Source organism: Bombina bombina, chromosome 4 (genome assembly GCF_027579735.1).
Source record: "Bombina bombina isolate aBomBom1 chromosome 4, aBomBom1.pri, whole genome shotgun sequence".
NCBI lineage: Eukaryota > Metazoa > Chordata > Amphibia > Anura > Bombinatoridae > Bombina > Bombina bombina.
The window spans coordinates 300,767,182-300,787,438 of NC_069502.1; the positions used below are offsets into that span (position 1 = coordinate 300,767,182).

The window sequence follows — 20,257 nt, forward strand, 5'->3', positions numbered from 1 at the left end:
TGTGTGTCTGAGTGTTTTTGTGTGTGTGTTTTTGTGTGTGTGTCTGCGTGTGTTTCCAAGTGTTTGTGTGTGCATCTGAGTGTGTTTTAAGTATGTCTGAGTGTTGTATGTGTGTGTGTCTGTGTTTTTGTGTTTGTGTGTGTCTGCTTTCTGGGGGGAGGGGGTGACACCATAACTTACTGCACCGGGTGACACCAACCCTAGTGACGCCACTGTATATAACACCACTTGTTAGTACAAATAACAGGTTTATGTTGTGAGTTTAGTCTGGGATATTCTTGTAACCTTCTCTAAATGAATACGTGAAATCAAAGCTTGGTGAAACACCCTCAGTAAAACTGAATTTGATAGGATATGATATAGTATAGAACTTTTCTATCATGTATATGAAAGTGCAGCACTTAAACATGTTAAAATTATTTTTTTGCTTCAAAAAAGATTGAGAGTAAAAGCTGTTTAAAGGGCTTGAACCCCCCTCAAGCAATTATTTCATAATTCAGATAAAGCATACAAATTTAAACAACTTTCTAATTTACTTATATTTTTAAATGTGCTTCATTTTCATGGTGTCTTTATTTGAAAGAGTAAGAATGCACTATTGGGAGCTAACTGAACACACCGGATGAGCCAATGACAAGAGGCATTTATGTGCAGCCCCCCGTATCTAGCTCTCAGTAGTGCATTGCTGCTCCTGAGCCTCGTTATGCTATTAAACAAACTAGCTTCAGAGAATATCTATTGGGTTAATACCTTAATGCTCATGATCAAATCAGGTGTAAAGGTAGAGATAATTAAAGGTTATGGGCTTGATTACAAGTGACGTGTTGTTAGGTAACTTGCATGTGTATTGCAAGTTGAAAATAAACGTGTTTGCTCAAGAGCAAACTAAATTAGCGTACGTCAGGTTTGTGCAAGTGGAGACATAGGGGCCGATTTATCAAGCTGTAGCGATCATGTCCGCCAGACATAGATAAATGCCGACATCATACGCTGTCAGCATTTATCATTGCACAAGCAGTTCTGGTGAACTGCTTGTGCAATGCCGCCCCCTGCAGATTCGCAGCCAAATGGCCGCTAGCAGGGGGTGTCAATCAACTCGATTGTATGAGATCGGGCAGATTGATGTCTGCAGCCTCAGAGGCAGTGGATGAGTTAAGGAGCAGCGGCCCCTCAGCAAAAATTGTAAGGGTACAAGCACACACACACACACACACATATATATATATATATATATATATATATATATATATATATATATATACTTTGGAGCCCTTTCCAGTCAAATACCTTAAAAAGGGAAAAATAATTTTTCATCAATTTTAAAATGTAATAATGTGTTTTTACTGTAAATATATAACATTTCAATGTTCTTCACTTGTGGCCAGGATATTTAAGTGTTTTTAATCGGTTTTGCGTTTTTTCACGTTTCACCAATCTGGTCTGTGTTGGAAGTTTGGCGCCCTAACTTCTGAAGAAGGGGATTGTACTCTCCGAACCGTCAGTAAATTTTACCTGTTTTGCAAAATCCTGTGATATCACTGTTCATTGTTAATTATATATAAATAAATTTATGTACATATTAGGAAATACATTTTTTGTATAGCTATATCCATATATATATATATATATATATATATATATATATATATATATATATATATATATATATATATATATATACAGTGTGTATATATATATATATATATATATATATATATATATTCATTCATACCTTTATATTCATATAGGTATAGATATATATTTTACAAAAAAATAATTGCATATATTGTACATTGTAACATTGTAATATGAAATATGCATAACTACCTTTGGGTTTAGCACTGTAGGTCTAACGCTGTGTTGGGTAGCGCGTGAACGATAAGTGTTAGTTTTTTTTCTCTTCAGCACGGTCCATTGAAGCTTGATGCCCCATGTTTGCTCGCCGGAAACAGAAGTTATGAAGCAGCGGTCTAAATACCGCTGCTCCATAACCTGTCCGCCTGCTCTGATGCCGCGGACAGAAATCGCCAGAAATCAACCCGACCGAATTCGATCGTGTTGATTTACACCCCCTGCTAGCGGCCGATTGGCCATGAATCTGCAGGGTGCGGCATTGCACCAGCAATTCACAAGAACTGCTGGTGCAGTGATAAATGCAGAGAGTGTATGCTGTCAGCATTTATCGATGCGCAGCAGACATGATCCACTATATCCGATCATGTCTGCTCGCACAAGCATAAATATGCCCCTATAGGTAGAATAAGTTAATGCGGTGGTGATATCCGAAAGTCCTGAAGTTAATGCGCCTTTTATAATCTAAAATAAAAATTTAGCTTGGCACCTATAATCTGTCCCTATGTGCGCTTACTACTCAAGCCTGTACTCCTCTAGTTATAATTTTTAACTTCAGAACCTTAATACGAGATACAAATACTTAAAAACTGATAATGGTCTTGTAAATTAATCTAAAAAGTAAATATCTAGGTAAGAATTTACTGTATAGGCCCAGCCTGCTGAAATACTTTAACATAGGGCTCATTTCCATTGAGCTGTAATTAGGTTTGCACGAGGTCGCAAACCAATAAATATGCTGTCAGAAGCAATTTCGTGTATCGACTGCTTCCGATGGCGAGTTATATCACAATATCAGCAGCCGGGGTTTGGCTACCAAAAATATTTTTGCATCCCATAGGCAGTATTAGCTGCCGTTAAGCTCTAATTTACACCAGGAGGCCTATTTATCAAGCCGTCAACTGTGCTGCATTCGCTGGCACCAATACGCTCGCCTAACATTACGGCCGCGGACCTGAATACGTTCTCCATATTTATCAAAAAAGCTGTCAAAAAGCCGCACACCAAGTACGGGGCGACGAGCAGCGGACTGTTGTTAACTAACAGTTATCGATCTCACTGCTATTCGACTATATTAAACTATTCATTAACCTACCCTATTATACTAAAATTACATTAAACTAACAATTAAATTAACTATATTACATATTTAAAAACCTAACCCTACTCAAGTTACTAAAATCTACAATAAAGAATTACTAAGTTACAAAAAAATAACAACTAAGTTACACAAAATAAAAAACACTAAAGTTACAAAAAATAAAAAAAAAACGAAATTACACAAAATAAAAAAGAAATGGTCAAATATTTAAACTAATTACACCTAATCTAATAGCCATATGAAAATAAAAAAGCCCCCCCAAAATAAAAAAACCCTAGCCTACAATAAACTACCAATGGCCATTAAAAGGGCCTTTTGCGGGTCATTGCCTCAAAGAAATCAGCTCTTTTACCTGTAAAATAAAATACAAACAACCCCCCCAACAGTAAAACTCACCACCCACACAACCAAACCCTCAAATAAAAACCTACCTATAAAACCTAAGCTCCCCATTTGTATGGGCATTGCCCTTAAAAGGGCATCTAGCTCTTTTTCCGCCCAAAGTCCCTAATCTAAAAATAAAACCCACCCAATAAACCCTTAAAAAAAAACTAACACTAACCCCCAAAGATCCACTTACAGTTTTCGAAGACCCGACATCCATCCTTATCCAAGCGGCAGAAGTCCTCAGTGAAGCCGGAAGAAGTCTTCATCCAAGCGGGCCGAATTCTTCATCCAAGCCGGCTCCATCTTCAAGACATCCTCTTCTTACAACGTCTTCTGAAGAATGAAGTTTCCCTTTAAATGACTTCATCCAAGATGGCATCCCTTAGATTCCGATTGGAATTAGAATTAGAATTCTATCAGCGAATTGGAATTAAGGTGGAAAATATCCTATTGGCTTTCAGGGCAATGGGGAGCTTAGGTTTTTTAAGATAGGTTTTTATTTGGGGGGGGGTTGGTTGTGTGGGTGGTGGGTTTTACTGTTGGGGGTGTTTGTATTTTGTTTACAGGTAAAAGAGCTGATTTCTTTGGGGCAATGCCCCGCAAAAGGCCCTTTTTAGTGTAGGCTAGGTTTTTTTTTATTTTGGGGGGCTTTTTGATTTTGATAGGGCTATTAGATTAGATGTAATTAGTTTAAATATTTGATCATTAATTTTTTATTTTGTGTAACTTAGTGTTTATTATTTTGTGTAACTTAGTGTTTTTTATTTTTTGTAACTTATTTGTTATTTTATTATTATTATTATTATTATTATCAGGTATTTGTAGAGCGCCAACAGATTCCGCAGCGCTGATTTTCTTTGTAACTTAGTAATTTTTAATAGTAGATTTAAATAACTTCAGTAGAGTTAGGTTTTTAAATATGTAATATAGTTAATTTAATTGTTAGTCTAATGTAATTTTAGTATAATAGTTAGGGTAGGTTAATTAATAGTTTAATATAGTTTAATGTAATTTTAGTACTGTATAATAGTTAGGGTAGGTTAATTAATAGTTTAATATAGTTTAATGTAATTGTAGTATAATAGTGTAGGTTAATAGTTGAATATAGTTTATTTTAATTCTAAAGGTAAGTTTAAATTTATTATATGATAGGGATGAGTTAATATTTAATGTAAAGTTAGCTGGTTGTTAGGTTTAGAGGTTAATAGCTTAATTAAGTTTATGGCGATGTGGGGGGCTGGCGGTTAAGGGGTTAATAGGTTTAGTAAGTGGTAGTGATGTGGGAGGCCAGGGGTTTAGGGGTTAATACATTTATTTAGTTACGGCGGGATAGGGGTTACTTAATTTATTTAGTTGCAGCGGTGTCGGGGAGCGGCGGGATAGGGGTTAATAACATTATATAGGTGGCGGCGGGGTCCGGGAGCGGAAGGATAGGGGTTAATAACATTATATAGGTGGCGGCGGGGTCCGGGAGCGGAGGGATAGGGGTTAATATATTTTATAGAGAAAAGAGAATTGTAGGCGCTAAAGGACTGTGACCCAGCTTAACTAGTGAATTCCCCTCCAAGAATACAATGTAGCAAAAGCAATGTTAAAAATAAAGTTAAGCGCTAAAAGCAAGGGTGTATATAAGTGATGTATAGATAAACGTGAATGAAGTGTCCAAAAATGTAATATATCTTCAATGTATTACTGGATATATATATACAGGGAGTGCAGAATTATTAGGCAAGTTGTATTTTTGAGGATTAATTTTATTATTGAACAACAACCATGTTCTCAATGAACCCAAAAAACTCATTAATATCAAAGCTGAATATTTTTGGAAGTAGTTTTTAGTTTGTTTTTAGTTATAGCTATTTTAGGCGGATATCTGTGTGTGCAGGTGACTATTACTGTGCATAATTATTAGGCAACTTAACAAAAAACAAATATATACCCATTTCAATTATTTATTTTTACCAGTGAAACCAATATAACATCTCAACATTCACAAATATACATTTCTGACATTCAAAAACAAAACAAAAACAAATCAGTGACCAATATAGCCACCTTTCTTTGCAAGGACACTCAAAAGCCTACCATCCATGGATTCTGTCAGTGTTTTGATCTGTTCACCATCAACATTGCGTGCAGCAGCAACCACAGCCTCCCAGACACTGTTCAGAGAGGTGTACTGTTTTCCCTCCTTGTAAATCTCACATTTGATGATGGACCACAGGTTCTCAATGGGGTTCAGATCAGGTGAACAAGGAGGCCATGTCATTAGATTTTCTTCTTTTATACCCTTTCTTGCCAGCCACGCTGTGGAGTACTTGGACGCATGTGATGGAGCATTGTCCTGCATGAAAATCATGTTTTTCTTGAAGGATGCAGACTTCTTCCTGTACCACTGCTTGAAGAAGGTGTCTTCCAGAAACTGGCAGTAGGACTGGGAGTTGAGCTTGACTCCATCCTCAACCCGAAAAGGCCCCACAAGCTCATCTTTGATGATACCAGCCCAAACCAGTACTCCACCTCCACCTTGCTGGCGTCTGAGTCGGACTGGAGCTCTCTGCCCTTTACCAATCCAGCCACGGGCCCATCCATCTGGCCCATCAAGACTCACTCTCATTTCATCAGTCCATAAAACCTTAGAAAAATCAGTCTTGAGATATTTCTTGGCCCAGTCTTGACGTTTCAGCTTGTGTGTCTTGTTCAGTGGTGGTCGTCTTTCAGCCTTTCTTACCTTGGCCATGTCTCTGAGTATTGCACACCTTGTGCTTTTGGGCACTCCAGTGATGTTGCAGCTCTGAAATATGGCCAAACTGGTGGCAAGTGGCATCTTGGCAGCTGCACGCTTGACTTTTCTCAGTTCATGGGCAGTTATTTTGCGCCTTGGTTTTTCCACACGCTTCTTGCGACCCTGTTGACTATTTTGAATGAAACGCTTGATTGTTCGATGATCACACTTCAGAAGCTTTGCAATTTTAAGAGTGCTGCATCCCTCTGCAAGATATCTCACTATTTTTGACTTTTCTGAGCCTGTCAAGTCCTTCTTTTGACCCATTTTGCCAAAGGAAAGGAAGTTGCCTAATAATTATGCACACCTGATATAGGGTGTTGATGTCATTAGACCACACCCCTTCTCATTACAGAGATGCACATCACCTAATATGCTTAATTGGTAGTAGGCTTTCGAGCCTATACAGCTTGGAGTAAGACAACATGCATAAATTGGATGATGTGGTCAAAATACTCATTTGCCTAATAATTCTGCACTCCCTGTATATATATATCAGGAAAGAGACAGAGGCATATATATAGTATCAAATGGAAAATTCCAAGCAGCAATTTATTATACTATTTAAAAACAGATAGGTGTCTAGAATCTAAAACGATACAATGTAAAATAAAGGGACGTCTCCCTTAAACAATGTAATTATACATATAAAATAAACATAAAAGAACAATAAGTTCAGTACTTGCGCTTTATCGAAAGTGTAACGATATCCCAAAATTGAATAGCGACCGCAAAGTCCAAAGTAAGGCTCAAGAAGTCTACATAAAACCCCGCTTATTTGAAGCACAAAGAATTTCTACTAGTCAATTTTCGTGACCGCAAAGATTGCCTTAATATCCCTTAGGACTTCCTTACATACTTAGGAATAGGGGTTGCCACGGTAACATCACCTGCTATCATAGAATGTGACGTCACGCTACCTCTACACAAAAAGGCGCTCCTATTTTTAACCAGTAACGCCAAACATACACACCGGGTAATTAAGGCCTGCAACCTAATAGTTGACTTTTTTGCCACTTGGCAAGCAAACAACTTTACTCAATTTTGGGATATTGTTACACTTTCGATAAAGCAAAAGTACTGAACTTATTGTTCTTTTATGTTTATTTTATATGTATAATTACATTGTTTAAGGGAGACGTCCCTTTATTTTACATTGTATCGTTTTAGATTCTAGACACCTATCTGTTTTTAAATAGTATAATAAATTGCTGCTTGGAATTTTCCATTTGATACTATATATATGCCTCTGTCTCTTTCCTGATATATATCTATCTATCCAGTAATACATTGAAGATATATTACATTTTTGGACACTTCATTCACGTTTATCTATACATCACTTATATACACCCTTGCTTTTAGTGCTTAACTTTATTTTTAACATTGCTTTTGTTAATATATTTTATGTAGGTTGCGGCGATGTTGGGGGCGGCAGATTAGGGGTGTTTAGACTCGGGGCTTATGTTAGGGTGTTAGGTGTAAACATAACTTTTATTCTAGCATAGAAATCAATGGGATATCTGGCAGCATCGAACATGAGCTTTTGTTGCTTTCAGACTCCCATTGATTCCTATGGCATCCGCGGCCTCCAGGGTGGCAGATTGAAAACCAGGTATGCTGGGCCTGAATAGTGGCGAGCGTACCTGTTAGAAGTTTGATAATTAGCAAAAGTTGTCAGTGTTGAATTTGTATTAGGAACATCTGTAATGACGTAAGCATCGATCTGTGTTGGACTTAGACCGGCGGATCGTATGTTACGTCACAAATTTCAACTTTTGCCGGTCTGTAGGCTTTGATAAATGAGGCGAATCAGGGTTGCCACAATTACACTGCGGAATTCCAGTGTATTTGCGGTTGACGGCTTGATAAATAGGCCTCCAGGTTTCCAATGAAAGCGTTAACCGTTAATACCTTGTACCTTGTTAATAACTTGGCTGTTGATACATTGAAAAAAATTACATCCAGCTCAACTAGGTGTTATAGAGGTTCACATTGAAATTGTAAAACTTGCAAACAATGCAAGTGTTTCAATGTAGGAAAAAAAGTAATATGTAATATTTATTGTTGTCCCATGTATAGGATAAGTTGCACTTATGTTCTAAACCCAAAACCCACAATTTTTTTATGATTCAGATAGAGCATGCAATTTTAAGCAACTTTCTAATTTACTCCTATTATCAATTTTTCTTCATTCCCTTGCTATCTTTATTTGCAAAAGCTGGAATGTAAGGTTATGAGCTGGCCCATTTTTGGTTCAGCACCTGGGTAGCACTTGCTGATTGGTTTGCTACATTTAGTCACCAATCAGCAGCGGCTAACCAGGTGCTGAACCAAAAATGGTCCGGCTCCTATGCTTACATTCCTGCTTTTTCAAATAAAGATAGCAAGAGAACGAATACAAATTTATAATAGGTGTAAATTAGAAAGTTGCTTAAAATTGCATTCTATATCCTTATCATGAAAGAAAAAAATTAGGTTTAGTATCCCTTTAAGGAAATATCAATATGCATTTACAAACAAAAAATATGCAAGCACATATATACAAAATTCAAACTAGACCTATGTCTAGGGCAGCTATGTTATTATATATATTAATATATTAGAAAATTGAATTATAATAAAAAGTAGTTGCTTATAGTTAAAAAATATATTTCTCCCGTCGCTCACAATTTTTACTCCCATAGACTAACATGGGACACCTAACGCATGTGCAATGTCTATCTACCTGTCAACCGCAATGCCCCACCGCAATAACTAATAAACTCTATTGACCCCTAAACCGCCATAGCCCACACCGCAATCAACCTATTCTAGTATTAACCCCTAAACTGCCATAGCCCACATAGGCTATTAAATGTATTAACCCCTAATCTGCTGCAGCCAACGTCGCTGCCACTATAATAAAGTTATTAACCCCTAAACCTAAGTCTAACCCTAACCCTAACACCCCCTTACTTAAATATAATTTAAATAAATCTAAATAATATTACTATTATTAACTAAATTATTCCTATTTAAAACTAAATACCTATAAAATAAACCCTAAGATAGCTACAATATAATTAATAATTACATTGTAGCTATTTTAGGATTTAGTTTTATTTTACAGGCAACTTTGTATTTATTTTAACTAGGTACAATAGCTATTAAATAGTTAATAACTATTTAATAGCTACCTAGTTAAAATAATTACAAATTTACCTGTGAAATAAAACCTAACCTAAGTTACAATTACACCTAACACTACACTATCAATAAATTAATTAAATAAATTACCTACAATTATCTAAACTAAAATACAATTAAATAAACTAAACTATAGTACAAAAAAACAAAACACTAAATTACAGAAAATAAAACAAATTACAAGAAGTTTAAACTAATTACACCTAATCTAAGCCCCCTAATAAAATAAAAAAGCCCCCCCAAAATAATAAAATTCCCTACCCTATACTAAATTACAAATAGCCCTTAAAAGGGCTTTTTGCGGGGCATTGCCCCAAAGTAATCAGCTCTTTTACCTGTAAAAAAGAAATACAACCCCCCCAACATTAAAACCCACCACCCACACCCAACCTTACTCTAAAACCCACCCAATCCCCCCTTAAAAAAACCTAACACTACCCCATTGAAGATCACCCTATCTTGAGCCGTCTTCACCCAGCCGGGCAGAAGTCTTCATCCGATCCGGGCAGAAGAGGTCCTCCATCCGTGCAGAATTCTTCATCCAAGCGGCATCTTCTATCTTCTTCCTTCCGGAGTGGAGCGGGTCCATCTTGAAGACATCCGACGCGGATCATCCTTCCTGGCCGACGGACTAACGACGAATGAAGGTTCCTTTAAATGACGTCATCCAAGATGGCGTCCCTTGAATTCCAATCGGCTGATAGGATTCTATCAGCCAATCGAAATTAAGGTATGAAAAATCCTATTGGCTGATGCAATCAGCCAATAGGATTGACCTCACATTCTATTGGCTGTTACAATCAGCCAATAGAATGCAAGATCAATCCTATTGGCTAATAGGATCAGCCAATCGGATTGAATTTCAATCCTTTTGGCTGATTGCATCAGCCAATAGGATTTTTTCCTACCTTAATTCCGATTGGCTGATAGAATCCTATCAGCCAATCAGAATTCAAGGGACGCCATCTTGGATGACGTCATTTAAAGGAACCTTCATTCGTCGTTAGTCCATCGGCCAGGAAGGATGCTCCGTGTCGGATGTCTTCAAGATGGACCTGCTCCGCTCCGGATGGAAGAAGATAGAAGATTCCGCTTGGATGAAGACTTCTGCCTGGATGGAGGACCTCTTCTGCCCGGATCGGATGAAGACTTCTGCCCGGTTGGAGGACCTCTTCTGCCGGATCGGATCAAGACTTCTGCCAGGCTGTAGGACCTCTTGTGCCCGGATCGGATGAAGACTTCTGCCCGGCTGGGTGAAGACGGCTCAAGGTAAGGTGATCTTCAATGGGGTAGTGGGGGGATTGGGTGGGTTTTAGAGTAAGGTTGGGTGTGGGTGGTGGGTTTTAATGTTGGGGGGTTGTATTTCTTTTTTTACAGGTAAAAGAGCTGATTACTTTGGGGCAATGCCCCGCAAAAAGCCCTTTTAAGGGCTATTTTTAATTTAGTATAGGGTAGGGAATTTTATTATTTTGGGGGCTTTTTTATTTTATTAGGGGCCTTAGATTAGGTGTAATTAGTTTAAACGTCTTGTAATTTTTTTTATTTTCTGTAATTTAGTGGGGTTTTTTTTTGTACTATAGTTTATTTTATTTAATTGTATTTCTCTTGTTAAGTGTATCCAGTCCACGGATCATCCATTACTTATGGGATATTAACTCCTCCCCAACAGGAAGTGCAAGAGTATTCACCCAGCAGAGCTGCTATATAGCTCCTCCCCTAACTGCCATTACCAGTCATTCTCTTGCACCCAACGAATAGATAGGATGTGTGAGAGGACTGTGGTGATTATACTTAGTTTCATACCTTCAATCAAAAGTTTGTTATTTTATAATAGCACCGGAGTGTGTTATTCCTTCTCTGGTAGAATTTGAAGAAGAATCTACCTGAGTTTTTCTATGATTTTAGCCGGAGTAGTTAAGATCATATTGCTGTTTCTCGGCCATCTGAGGAGAGGTAAACTTCAGATCAGGGGACAGCGGGCAGATTAATCTGCAAAGAGGTATGTAGCAGCTTATTATTTTCTGACAATGGAATTGATGAGAAAATTCTGCCATACCGATATAATGTAAACTCAGCCTTAAATGCAGTAGCAGCAACTGGTATCAGGCTGTCATGTATGTATATTTTACACTTCAGTATTCTGGGGAATGGCACTTCACTGGAATTATACTGTATGCATAAAACTTTAGCCTAATTTGCAGGGACTAGCAACAGGCTTTTTAATAACACTCAATTTATTAATGTTAAACGTTTTTTGCTGGCATGTAAAATCGTTTAATTTTCTGAGGTACTGGGTGAAAAAATGTTTTGGGCACTATTTTTTTCCACTTGGCAGTCGTTTTATTTAATTTATGACAGTTTACTGATCTCTCTCACTGTTATGTGTGAGGGGGAGGGACCTTTTTTGGTGCTTTTGCTACGCATCAAAAAATTCAGTCAGAAGTTTATTGTCTTCCCTGCATGATCCGGTTCATCTCTACAGAACTCAGGGGTCTTCAAAACTTGTTTTGAGGGAGGTAATCACTCACAGCAGAGCTGTGAGATTGTAGTTGACTGTGATAAAAAAAAAAAAAAAACGTTTATTTCTGTATTTTTTTTTTTTTTTTTTTCTGCTATCAGGGTTAGTTATCCTTTGCTAATGGGAGCAATCCTTTGCTAAAATTGTGTTTTTTACAAAGATTTGATGCTATAACTTTTCAGTTTATTAATTTTCAACTGTCATAACTTTTTCTGTGCTTCTTATAGGCACAGTACGTTTTCATATTATAGTAAATTACTTGAAAAGTATTTCCAAGTTGCTAGTTTATTTGCTAGTGTGTTAAACATGTCTGATTCAGAGGAAGATATCTGTGCTATATGTGCTAAAGCCAAAGTGGAGCCCAATAGAAATTTATGTACTAACTGTATTGATGCTACTTTAAATAAAAGTCAATCTGTACAAATTGAACATATTTCACCAAACAACGAGGGGAGAGTTATGCCGACTAACTTGCCTCACGTGTCAGTACCTGCATCTCCCGCTCGGGAGGTGCGTGATATTGTAGCGCCGAGTACATCTGGGCGGCCATTACAAATCACATTACAGGATATGGCTACTGTTATGACTGAAGTTTTGGCTAAATTACCAGAACTAAGAGGTAAGCGTGATCACTCTGGGGTGAGAACAGAGTGCGCTGATAATATTAGGGCCATGTCAGACACTGCGTCACAATTCGCAGAACATGAGGACGGAGAGCTTCATTCTGCGGGTGACGGTTCTGATCCAAACAAACTGGATTCAGATATTTCAAATTTTAAATTTAAGCTGGAAAACCTCCGTGTATTACTAGGGGAGGTGTTAGCGGCTCTGAATGATTGTAACACAGTTGCAATACCAGAGAAAATGTGTAGGTTGGATAAATATTTTGCGGTACCGGCGAGTACTGACGTTTTTCCTATACCTAAGAGACTTACTGAAATTGTTACTAAGGAGTGGGATAGACCCGGTGTGCCGTTCTCACCCCCTCCGATATTTAGAAAGATGTTTCCAATAGACGCCACCACACGGGACTTATGGCAAACGGTCCCTAAGGTGGAGGGAGCAGTTTCTACTTTAGCTAAGCGTAGCACTATCCCGGTGGAGGATAGCTGTGCCTTTTCAGATCCAATGGATAAAAAGTTAGAGGGTTACCTTAAGAAAATGTTTGTTCAACAAGGTTTTATATTGCAACCTCTTGCATGCATTGCGCCTGTCACGGCTGCAGCAGCATTTTGGTTTGAGTCTCTGGAAGAGACACTTGAATCAGCTCCATTAGATGAGATTACACACAAGCTTAAAGCCCTTAAGTTAGCTAACTCATTTATTTCAGATGCCGTAGTACATTTAACTAAACTTACGGCTAAGAATTCCGGATTCGCCATTCAGGCACGCAGAGCACTGTGGCTAAAATCCTGGTCAGCTGACGTTACTTCTAAATCTAAATTGCTTAATATACCTTTCAAAGGGCAGACCTTATTCGGACCCGGGTTGAAAGAAATTATCGCTGACATTACAGGAGGTAAAGGCCATGTCCTGCCTCAAGACAGAGCCAAACCTAAGGCTAGACAGTCTAATTTTCGTTCCTTTCGTAATTTCAAAGCAGGAGCAGCATCAACTTCCTCTGCACCAAAACAGGAAGGAGCTGTTGCTCGCTACAGACAAGGCTGGAGACCTAACCAGTCCTGGAACAAGGGCAAGCAGGCCAGGAAACCTGCTGCTGCCCCTAAGACAGCATGAATCGAGGGCCCCCGATCCGGGAACGGATCTAGTGGGGGGCAGACTTTCTCTCTTCGCCCAGGCTTGGGCAAGAGATGTCCAGGATCCCTGGGCGTTAGAGATCATATCTCAGGGATACCTTCTAGACTTCAAATTCTCTCCCCCAAGAGGGAGATTTCATCTGTCAAGGTTGTCAACAAACCAAATAAAGAAAGAGGCGTTTCTACGCTGCGTACAAGATCTTTTATTAATGGGAGTGATCCATCCGGTTCCGCGGTCGGAACAAGGACAAGGGTTTTACTCAAATCTGTTTGTGGTTCCCAAAAAAGAGGGAACTTTCAGGCCAATCTTGGATTTAAAGATCCTAAACAAATTCCTAAGAGGTTCAAAATGGAAACTATTCGGACAATTTTACCCATGATCCAAAAGGGTCAGTACATGACCACAGTGGATTTAAAGGATGCTTACCTTCACATACCGATTCACAAAGATCATTACCGGTCTCTAAGGTTTGCCTTTCTAGACAGGCATTACCAGTTTGTAGCTCTTCCATTCGGATTGGCTACGGCTCCGAGAATCTTCACAAAGGTTCTGTGTGCTCTTCTGGCGGTACTAAGACCGCGAGGAATTGCGGTAGCTCCGTACCTAGACGACATTCTGATACAAGCTTCAAGCTTTCAAACTGCCAAGTCTCATACAGAGTTAGTACTGGCATTTCTAAGGTCGCATGGATGGAAGGTGAACGAAAAGAAGAGTTCTCTCTTTCCACTCACAAGAGTTCCCTTCTTGGGGACTCTTATAGATTCTGTAGAAATGAAGATTTACCTGACAGAAGACAGGTTAACAAAGCTTCAAAATGCATGCCGTGTCCTTCATTCCATTCAACACCCGTCAGTAGCTCAATGCATGGAGGTGATAGGCTTAATGGTAGCAGCAATGGACATAGTACCCTTTGCACGTCTACATCTCAGACCGCTGCAATTGTGCATGCTAAGTCAGTGGAATGGGGATTACTCAGACTTGTCCCCTACTCTGAATCTGGATCAAGAGACCAGAAATTCTCTTCTATGGTGGCTTTCTCGGCCACATCTGTCCAGGGGGATGCCATTCAGCAGGCCGGACTGGACAATTGTAACAACAGACGCCAGCCTACTAGGTTGGGGCGCTGTCTGGAATTCTCTGAAGGCTCAGGGACAATGGAATCAGGAGGAGAGTCTCCTACCAATAAACATTCTGGAATTGAGAGCAGTTCTCAATGCCCTTCTGGCTTGGCCCCAGTTAACAACTCGGGGGTTCATCAGGTTTCAGTCGGACAACATCACGACTGTAGCTTACATCAACCATCAGGGAGGGACAAGAAGCTCCCTAGCAATGATGGAAGTATCAAAGATAATTCGCTGGGCAGAGTCTCACTCTTGCCACCTGTCAGCAATCCACATCCCGGGAGTGGAGAACTGGGAGGTGGATTTCTTAAGTCGTCAGACTTTTCATCCGGGGGAGTGGGAACTTCATCCGGAGGTCTTTGCCCAAATACTTCGACGTTGGGGCAAACCAGAGATAGATCTCATGGCGTCTCGACAGAACGCCAAGCTTCCTCGTTACGGGTCCAGATCCAGGGATCCGGGAGCGGTTCTGATAGATGCTTTGACAGCACCTTGGACCTTCGTGATGGCTTATGTGTTTCCACCCTTCCCGATGCTTCCTCGATTGATTGCCAGAATCAAACAGGAGAGAGCATCAGTGATTCTAATAACGCCTGCATGGCCACGCAGGACTTGGTATGCAGATCTAGTGGACATGTCATCCTGTCCACCTTGGTCGCTACCTCTGAAACAGGACCTTCTGATCCAGGGTCCCTTCAAACATCAAAATCTAATTTCTCTGAAGCTGACTGCTTGGAAATTGAACGCTTGATTTTATCAAAACGTGGTTTTTCTGAGTCAGTTATTGATACCTTAATACAGGCTAGGAAGCCTGTTACCAGAAAGATTTACCATAAGATATGGCGCAAATACTTATATTGGTGCGAATCCAAGAGTTACTCATGGAGTAAGGTTAGGATTCCGAGGATATTGTCTTTTCTACAAGAAGGTTTAGAAAAGGGTTTATCCGCTAGTTCCTTAAAGGGACAGATTTCAGCTCTGTCCATTCTTTTACACAAACGTCTGTTAGAAGTTCCGGACGTTCAAGCTTTTTGTCAGGCTTTAGCTAGGATCAAGCCTGTGTTTAAAACTGTTGCTCCACCATGGAGTTTGAACTTAGTTCTTAATGTTTTACAGGGGGTTCCGTTTGAACCCCTTCATTCCATTGATATCAAGTTGTTATCTTGGAAAGTTCTGTTTTTAATGGCGATTTCCTCGGCTCGAAGAGTCTCTGAGTTATCTGCCTTACATTGTGATTCTCCTTATCTGATTTTTCATTCAGACAAGGTAGTTCTGCGTACTAAACCTGGGTTCCTACCTAAGGTGGTCACTAACAGGAATATCAATCAAGAGATTGTGGTTACATCTTTGTGTCCTAATCCTTCTTCGAAAAAGGAACGTCTGCTACACAATCTAGATGTAGTCCGTGCCCTGAAATTTTATCTACAGGCAACTAAGGATTTTCGACAAACGTCTTCCCTGTTTGTCGTTTATTCTGGTCAGAGGAGAGGTCAAAAAGCTTCGGCTACCTCTCTCTCCTTTTGGCTTCGTAGCATAATACGGTTAGCCTATGAGACTGCTGGACAGCAGCCTCCTGAAAGAATTACAGCACATTCTACTAGAGCTGTGGCTTCCACTTGGGCCTTTAAGAATGAGGCTTCTGTTGAACAGATTTGCAAGGCTGCAACTTGGTCTTCTCTTCATACTTTTTCCAAATTTTACAAATTTGACACTTTTGCTTCTTCGGAGGCTGTTTTTGGGAGAAAGGTTCTTCAGGCAGTGGTTCCTTCCGTATAAAGAGCCTGCCTGTCCCTCCCGTCATCCGTGTACTTTAGCTTTGGTATTGGTATCCCATAAGTAATGGATGATCCGTGGACTGGATACACTTAACAAGAGAAAACATAATTTATGCTTACCTGATAAATTTATTTCTCTTGTAGTGTATCCAGTCCACGGCCCGCCCTGTCACTTTAAGGCAGGTAATTTTTCCATTAAACTACAGTCACCACTGTACCCTATGGTTTTCCTTTCTCTGCATGTTTTCGGTCGAATGACTGGTAATGGCAGTTAGGGGAGGAGCTATATAGCAGCTCTGCTGGGTGAATCCTCTTGCACTTCCTGTTGGGGAGGAGTTAATATCCCATAAGTAATGGATGATCCGTGGACTGGATACACTACAAGAGAAATAAATTTATCAGGTAAGCATAAATTATGTTTTAATTTTAGCTAATTGTAGTTAATTAATTTAATTATTTAATGATAGTGTAGTGTTAGGTGTAATTGTAACTTCGGTTAGGTTTTATTTTACTGGTAAATTTGTAATTATTTTAACTAGGTAGCTATTAAATAATTATTAACTATTTAATAGCTATTGTACCTAGTTAAAATAAATACAAAGTTGCCTGTAAAATAAAAATAAATCCTAAAATAGCTACAATGTAATTATTAATTATATTGTAGCTATCTTAGGGTTTATTTTATAGGTAAGTATTTAGTTTTAAATAGGAATGATTTAGTTAATAATAGTAATATTATTTAGATTTATTTAAATTATATTTAAGTTAGGGGGGTGTTAGGGTTAGGGTTAGACTTAGGTTTAGGGGTTAATAACTTTATTATAGTGGCTGCGACGTTGGCGGCGGCAGATTAGGGGTTAGTACATTTAATAGCCTATGTTGGCTATGGCAGTTTAAGGGTTAATACTAGAATAGGTTAATTGCGGTGTGGGCTATGGCGGTTTAGGGGTTAATACTAGAATAGTTTAATTGCGGTGTGGGCTATGGCGGTTTAGGGGTTAATACTAGAATAGGGTAATTGCGGTGTGGGCTATAGCGGTTTAGGAGTTAATAATTTAGTTATTACTTGCGGTGTGGGCTATGACGGTTTAGCGGTTAATAATAAGGCATATTGCGTTGTGGGGGGTTGTCGGTCTGGGGGTTAATACATTTATTATTAGTAGTGAGAGGGGGGGATTGCGGATATAGGGGTTTTACGTGTCGGGCTATTTTTGGGAGGTGTGTTAGACTGTTACGGGAGATTTAAAATTATCTTTACTTTTCTTAGGCGCCGGCAGTTTCTAAAGTGCCGTAAATCACTAGCGACTCCAGAAATTTGTAGTTACGCTCATTTCTGGACATCGCTAGTTTATCAGACTTACGGCACTTTAGGAACTGCCGGCGGGGTATATGTAATATCCCGAAGTGCAAGATGAAATTACGGGCGTCACAGGTTGCCACGCTGGCGCCAAAACCTGCGCCGTATATGGGATCGCGCCCAAGGAGCGCAGACGTTAAACATAAATGTTATTGTGTAAGGTCAGGTTACCATAGCAACTAATTTGTTACGGTGCAATTTTCAAGAATTCTGACGTTGCATGGAAGCATTAACACAACGTTAACTTACACCTACACGAAAAGAGCGACTGCTGTCACTGCACAAAATATTTAAACGGAAACCTGGTACTAAAATGGAGCCATAAACTAATTATAGCTGTCGACAACTTCTCAATTAACATCACAGCTGCATGTAAATTATTACATATATAGAAAAGAAAAAAAATCAGCAGAAATTGAAGAGGGATTTTCAAAAGCTACAGTTAAGGCCTCCTGATAATATAATTTATAATTGTTAAGAACACATGTAAAAAGCATTCACAATGAGCAGAGCCATTTTTAGGTAAGCTACAGACAAATGTCATCTTTTTAAAAAGATTGAGGTATACATTTATAAAAATGTATATTTCAAGCCTTGACTTTTCCTTTACATTATTTTGGCCTATAGCAAGTATAGGTCTGCTTTGCTACACATGGTGTTGTGAGCAGAATAGGGTTAAAGTGTAATAAATATATTTAATTTATGTATTTATATTGCAGGTTTGGTGATGGGATTGATTATCCGTTATGGCACAAAATCTTCTGACTTTGAAAATGGTATAATGTATGGCTGTGAGAACCTGGACAGCAACCCAGGTATGCTTCTTATCAACGTCACTGACCGTGTCTATAGGTACGAGTATGCGGGAGAAGTAAGCAAGCACAACATCAAAAACCACAATGGAAACACAATGTTACAAAAGGTAGGAAAGCAGCTGAATATTTGCATGGTGTTAATAGGCTACGATTTGTTGCATCTGTCAACATTAAAGGGACATTAAACACTTTTAGATGGTAATATAAAATGATAAATCTTATTTAAAAAAAACCCTCTGCAATATACTTTCATTATTTATTTTGTCCCCTTTTCCTGTCATTTAATTCTGAAATTGAGAGCTTTTCAGTTCCTGTTAGAAATGGAAGTGCAGAACACTGTTATATTCCACACAGCCATTGGCTGCACACTCTAGTGACATATTTATAACTGTCCCTGATTGGCCACAGCAGAGAAAAAAAACAAAGTTATAACATGGCAGCTCCCAATGTTTTATAGACATTAAAACTTAACACTAATGAAACTAAAAAAATACATTTACATGGTATTCTCAGATTAATCTTTTCTTTGAATACATCATTCTATCTTGCATTTATTTAGTGTTTTCTGTCCCTTTAATGCAATGTTGCTTTTCATATATAATATTATTCTAAAGTAAAACTTGATATCAGGGTAGCTTGTAATAAAATATGGAACATAGGAGTTACTGTGAACGTGTGCTGTGAAGTTGCCATGTTTGCTTGTACTTATAAGGCTAAATTACAAGTGGAGTGCAGTCAGTAGTGCAGTGTATGTATTCTTGTGCTAGACTTGCACAAAGAATAACACACAATCTGTTAATACAAGTGGATGATTAAATTGTAGCATATACGGTTACTAGTATATGGGAATATTTAATCGAAACTGAAACACCGCTAACTGGCCCAAATAAAAGCTTTCAAAGGTAGCACCAGTGCAGGTAAATCTTGGTGATCTATGCAATTTCACTGAAGCACTTGGTACAAAATCATACATAAACTTAAATGTCAGTAATCCCACTGCATGTGGTGCACAGTAATAGGCCCTGGTGAAACCCCAACTCACTTAGCCAATGTGAGGGGAGAAACGCGCGTCAGCTATTGGCGCTTTTGGCCACGTGACACAGTGATGGTGATTTGTTCAGCTTGCCTGGACACCAGCAGCTGTTTTCTTGGCATATTCTCCACTACTGCATGGGAACCTGGCACAACTTGCACAAATGGTGAGCACATGATTTTGTTAATGGAGATTGCTATTTTACCAGGAGCTGTATAATTACAGATGAACTGCAAGCAGACCTGCTCACATACCCTCAGAGGCTTTATCGAACATCTCTGTATATTCCTCTTCCATTGCCAGTGAATTGTCTCCTATTACTGTGCCCCACGTGCAGTGGGATTACTGCCATTTAAGTTTATGTATGATTTTGTACCGAGTGCTTCAGTGAAATTGCATGGATCCCCAATATTTACCTGCATTGGCGCTACCCTTTCATTGGGGCCAGTTAGCAGCTACGGTGTTGCGGTTTCGATTGAATATTCCCATATACTGGTGTCCGTATATACCGCAAGCTTCAAGTACCTTTTCTGCTCTGGTTACTTCCATTGAGGCCTATTTATCAA

The 20,257-nt window shown here is 39.0% G+C and overlaps 1 protein-coding gene across 1 annotated transcript in view; it reads left to right on the forward strand.

The window, feature by feature from the left end:
* The window catches only part of SLC9A9 (solute carrier family 9 member A9), a 1,902,281-nt gene that overhangs the window by 44,761 nt on the left and 1,837,263 nt on the right, over positions 1-20,257 (forward strand). The window contains exon 2 of the mRNA XM_053710011.1: positions 18,563-18,765. Within this exon, the coding sequence (XP_053565986.1) occupies positions 18,563-18,765 (203 nt within the window). The remainder of the gene's footprint in view (positions 1-18,562; positions 18,766-20,257) is intronic.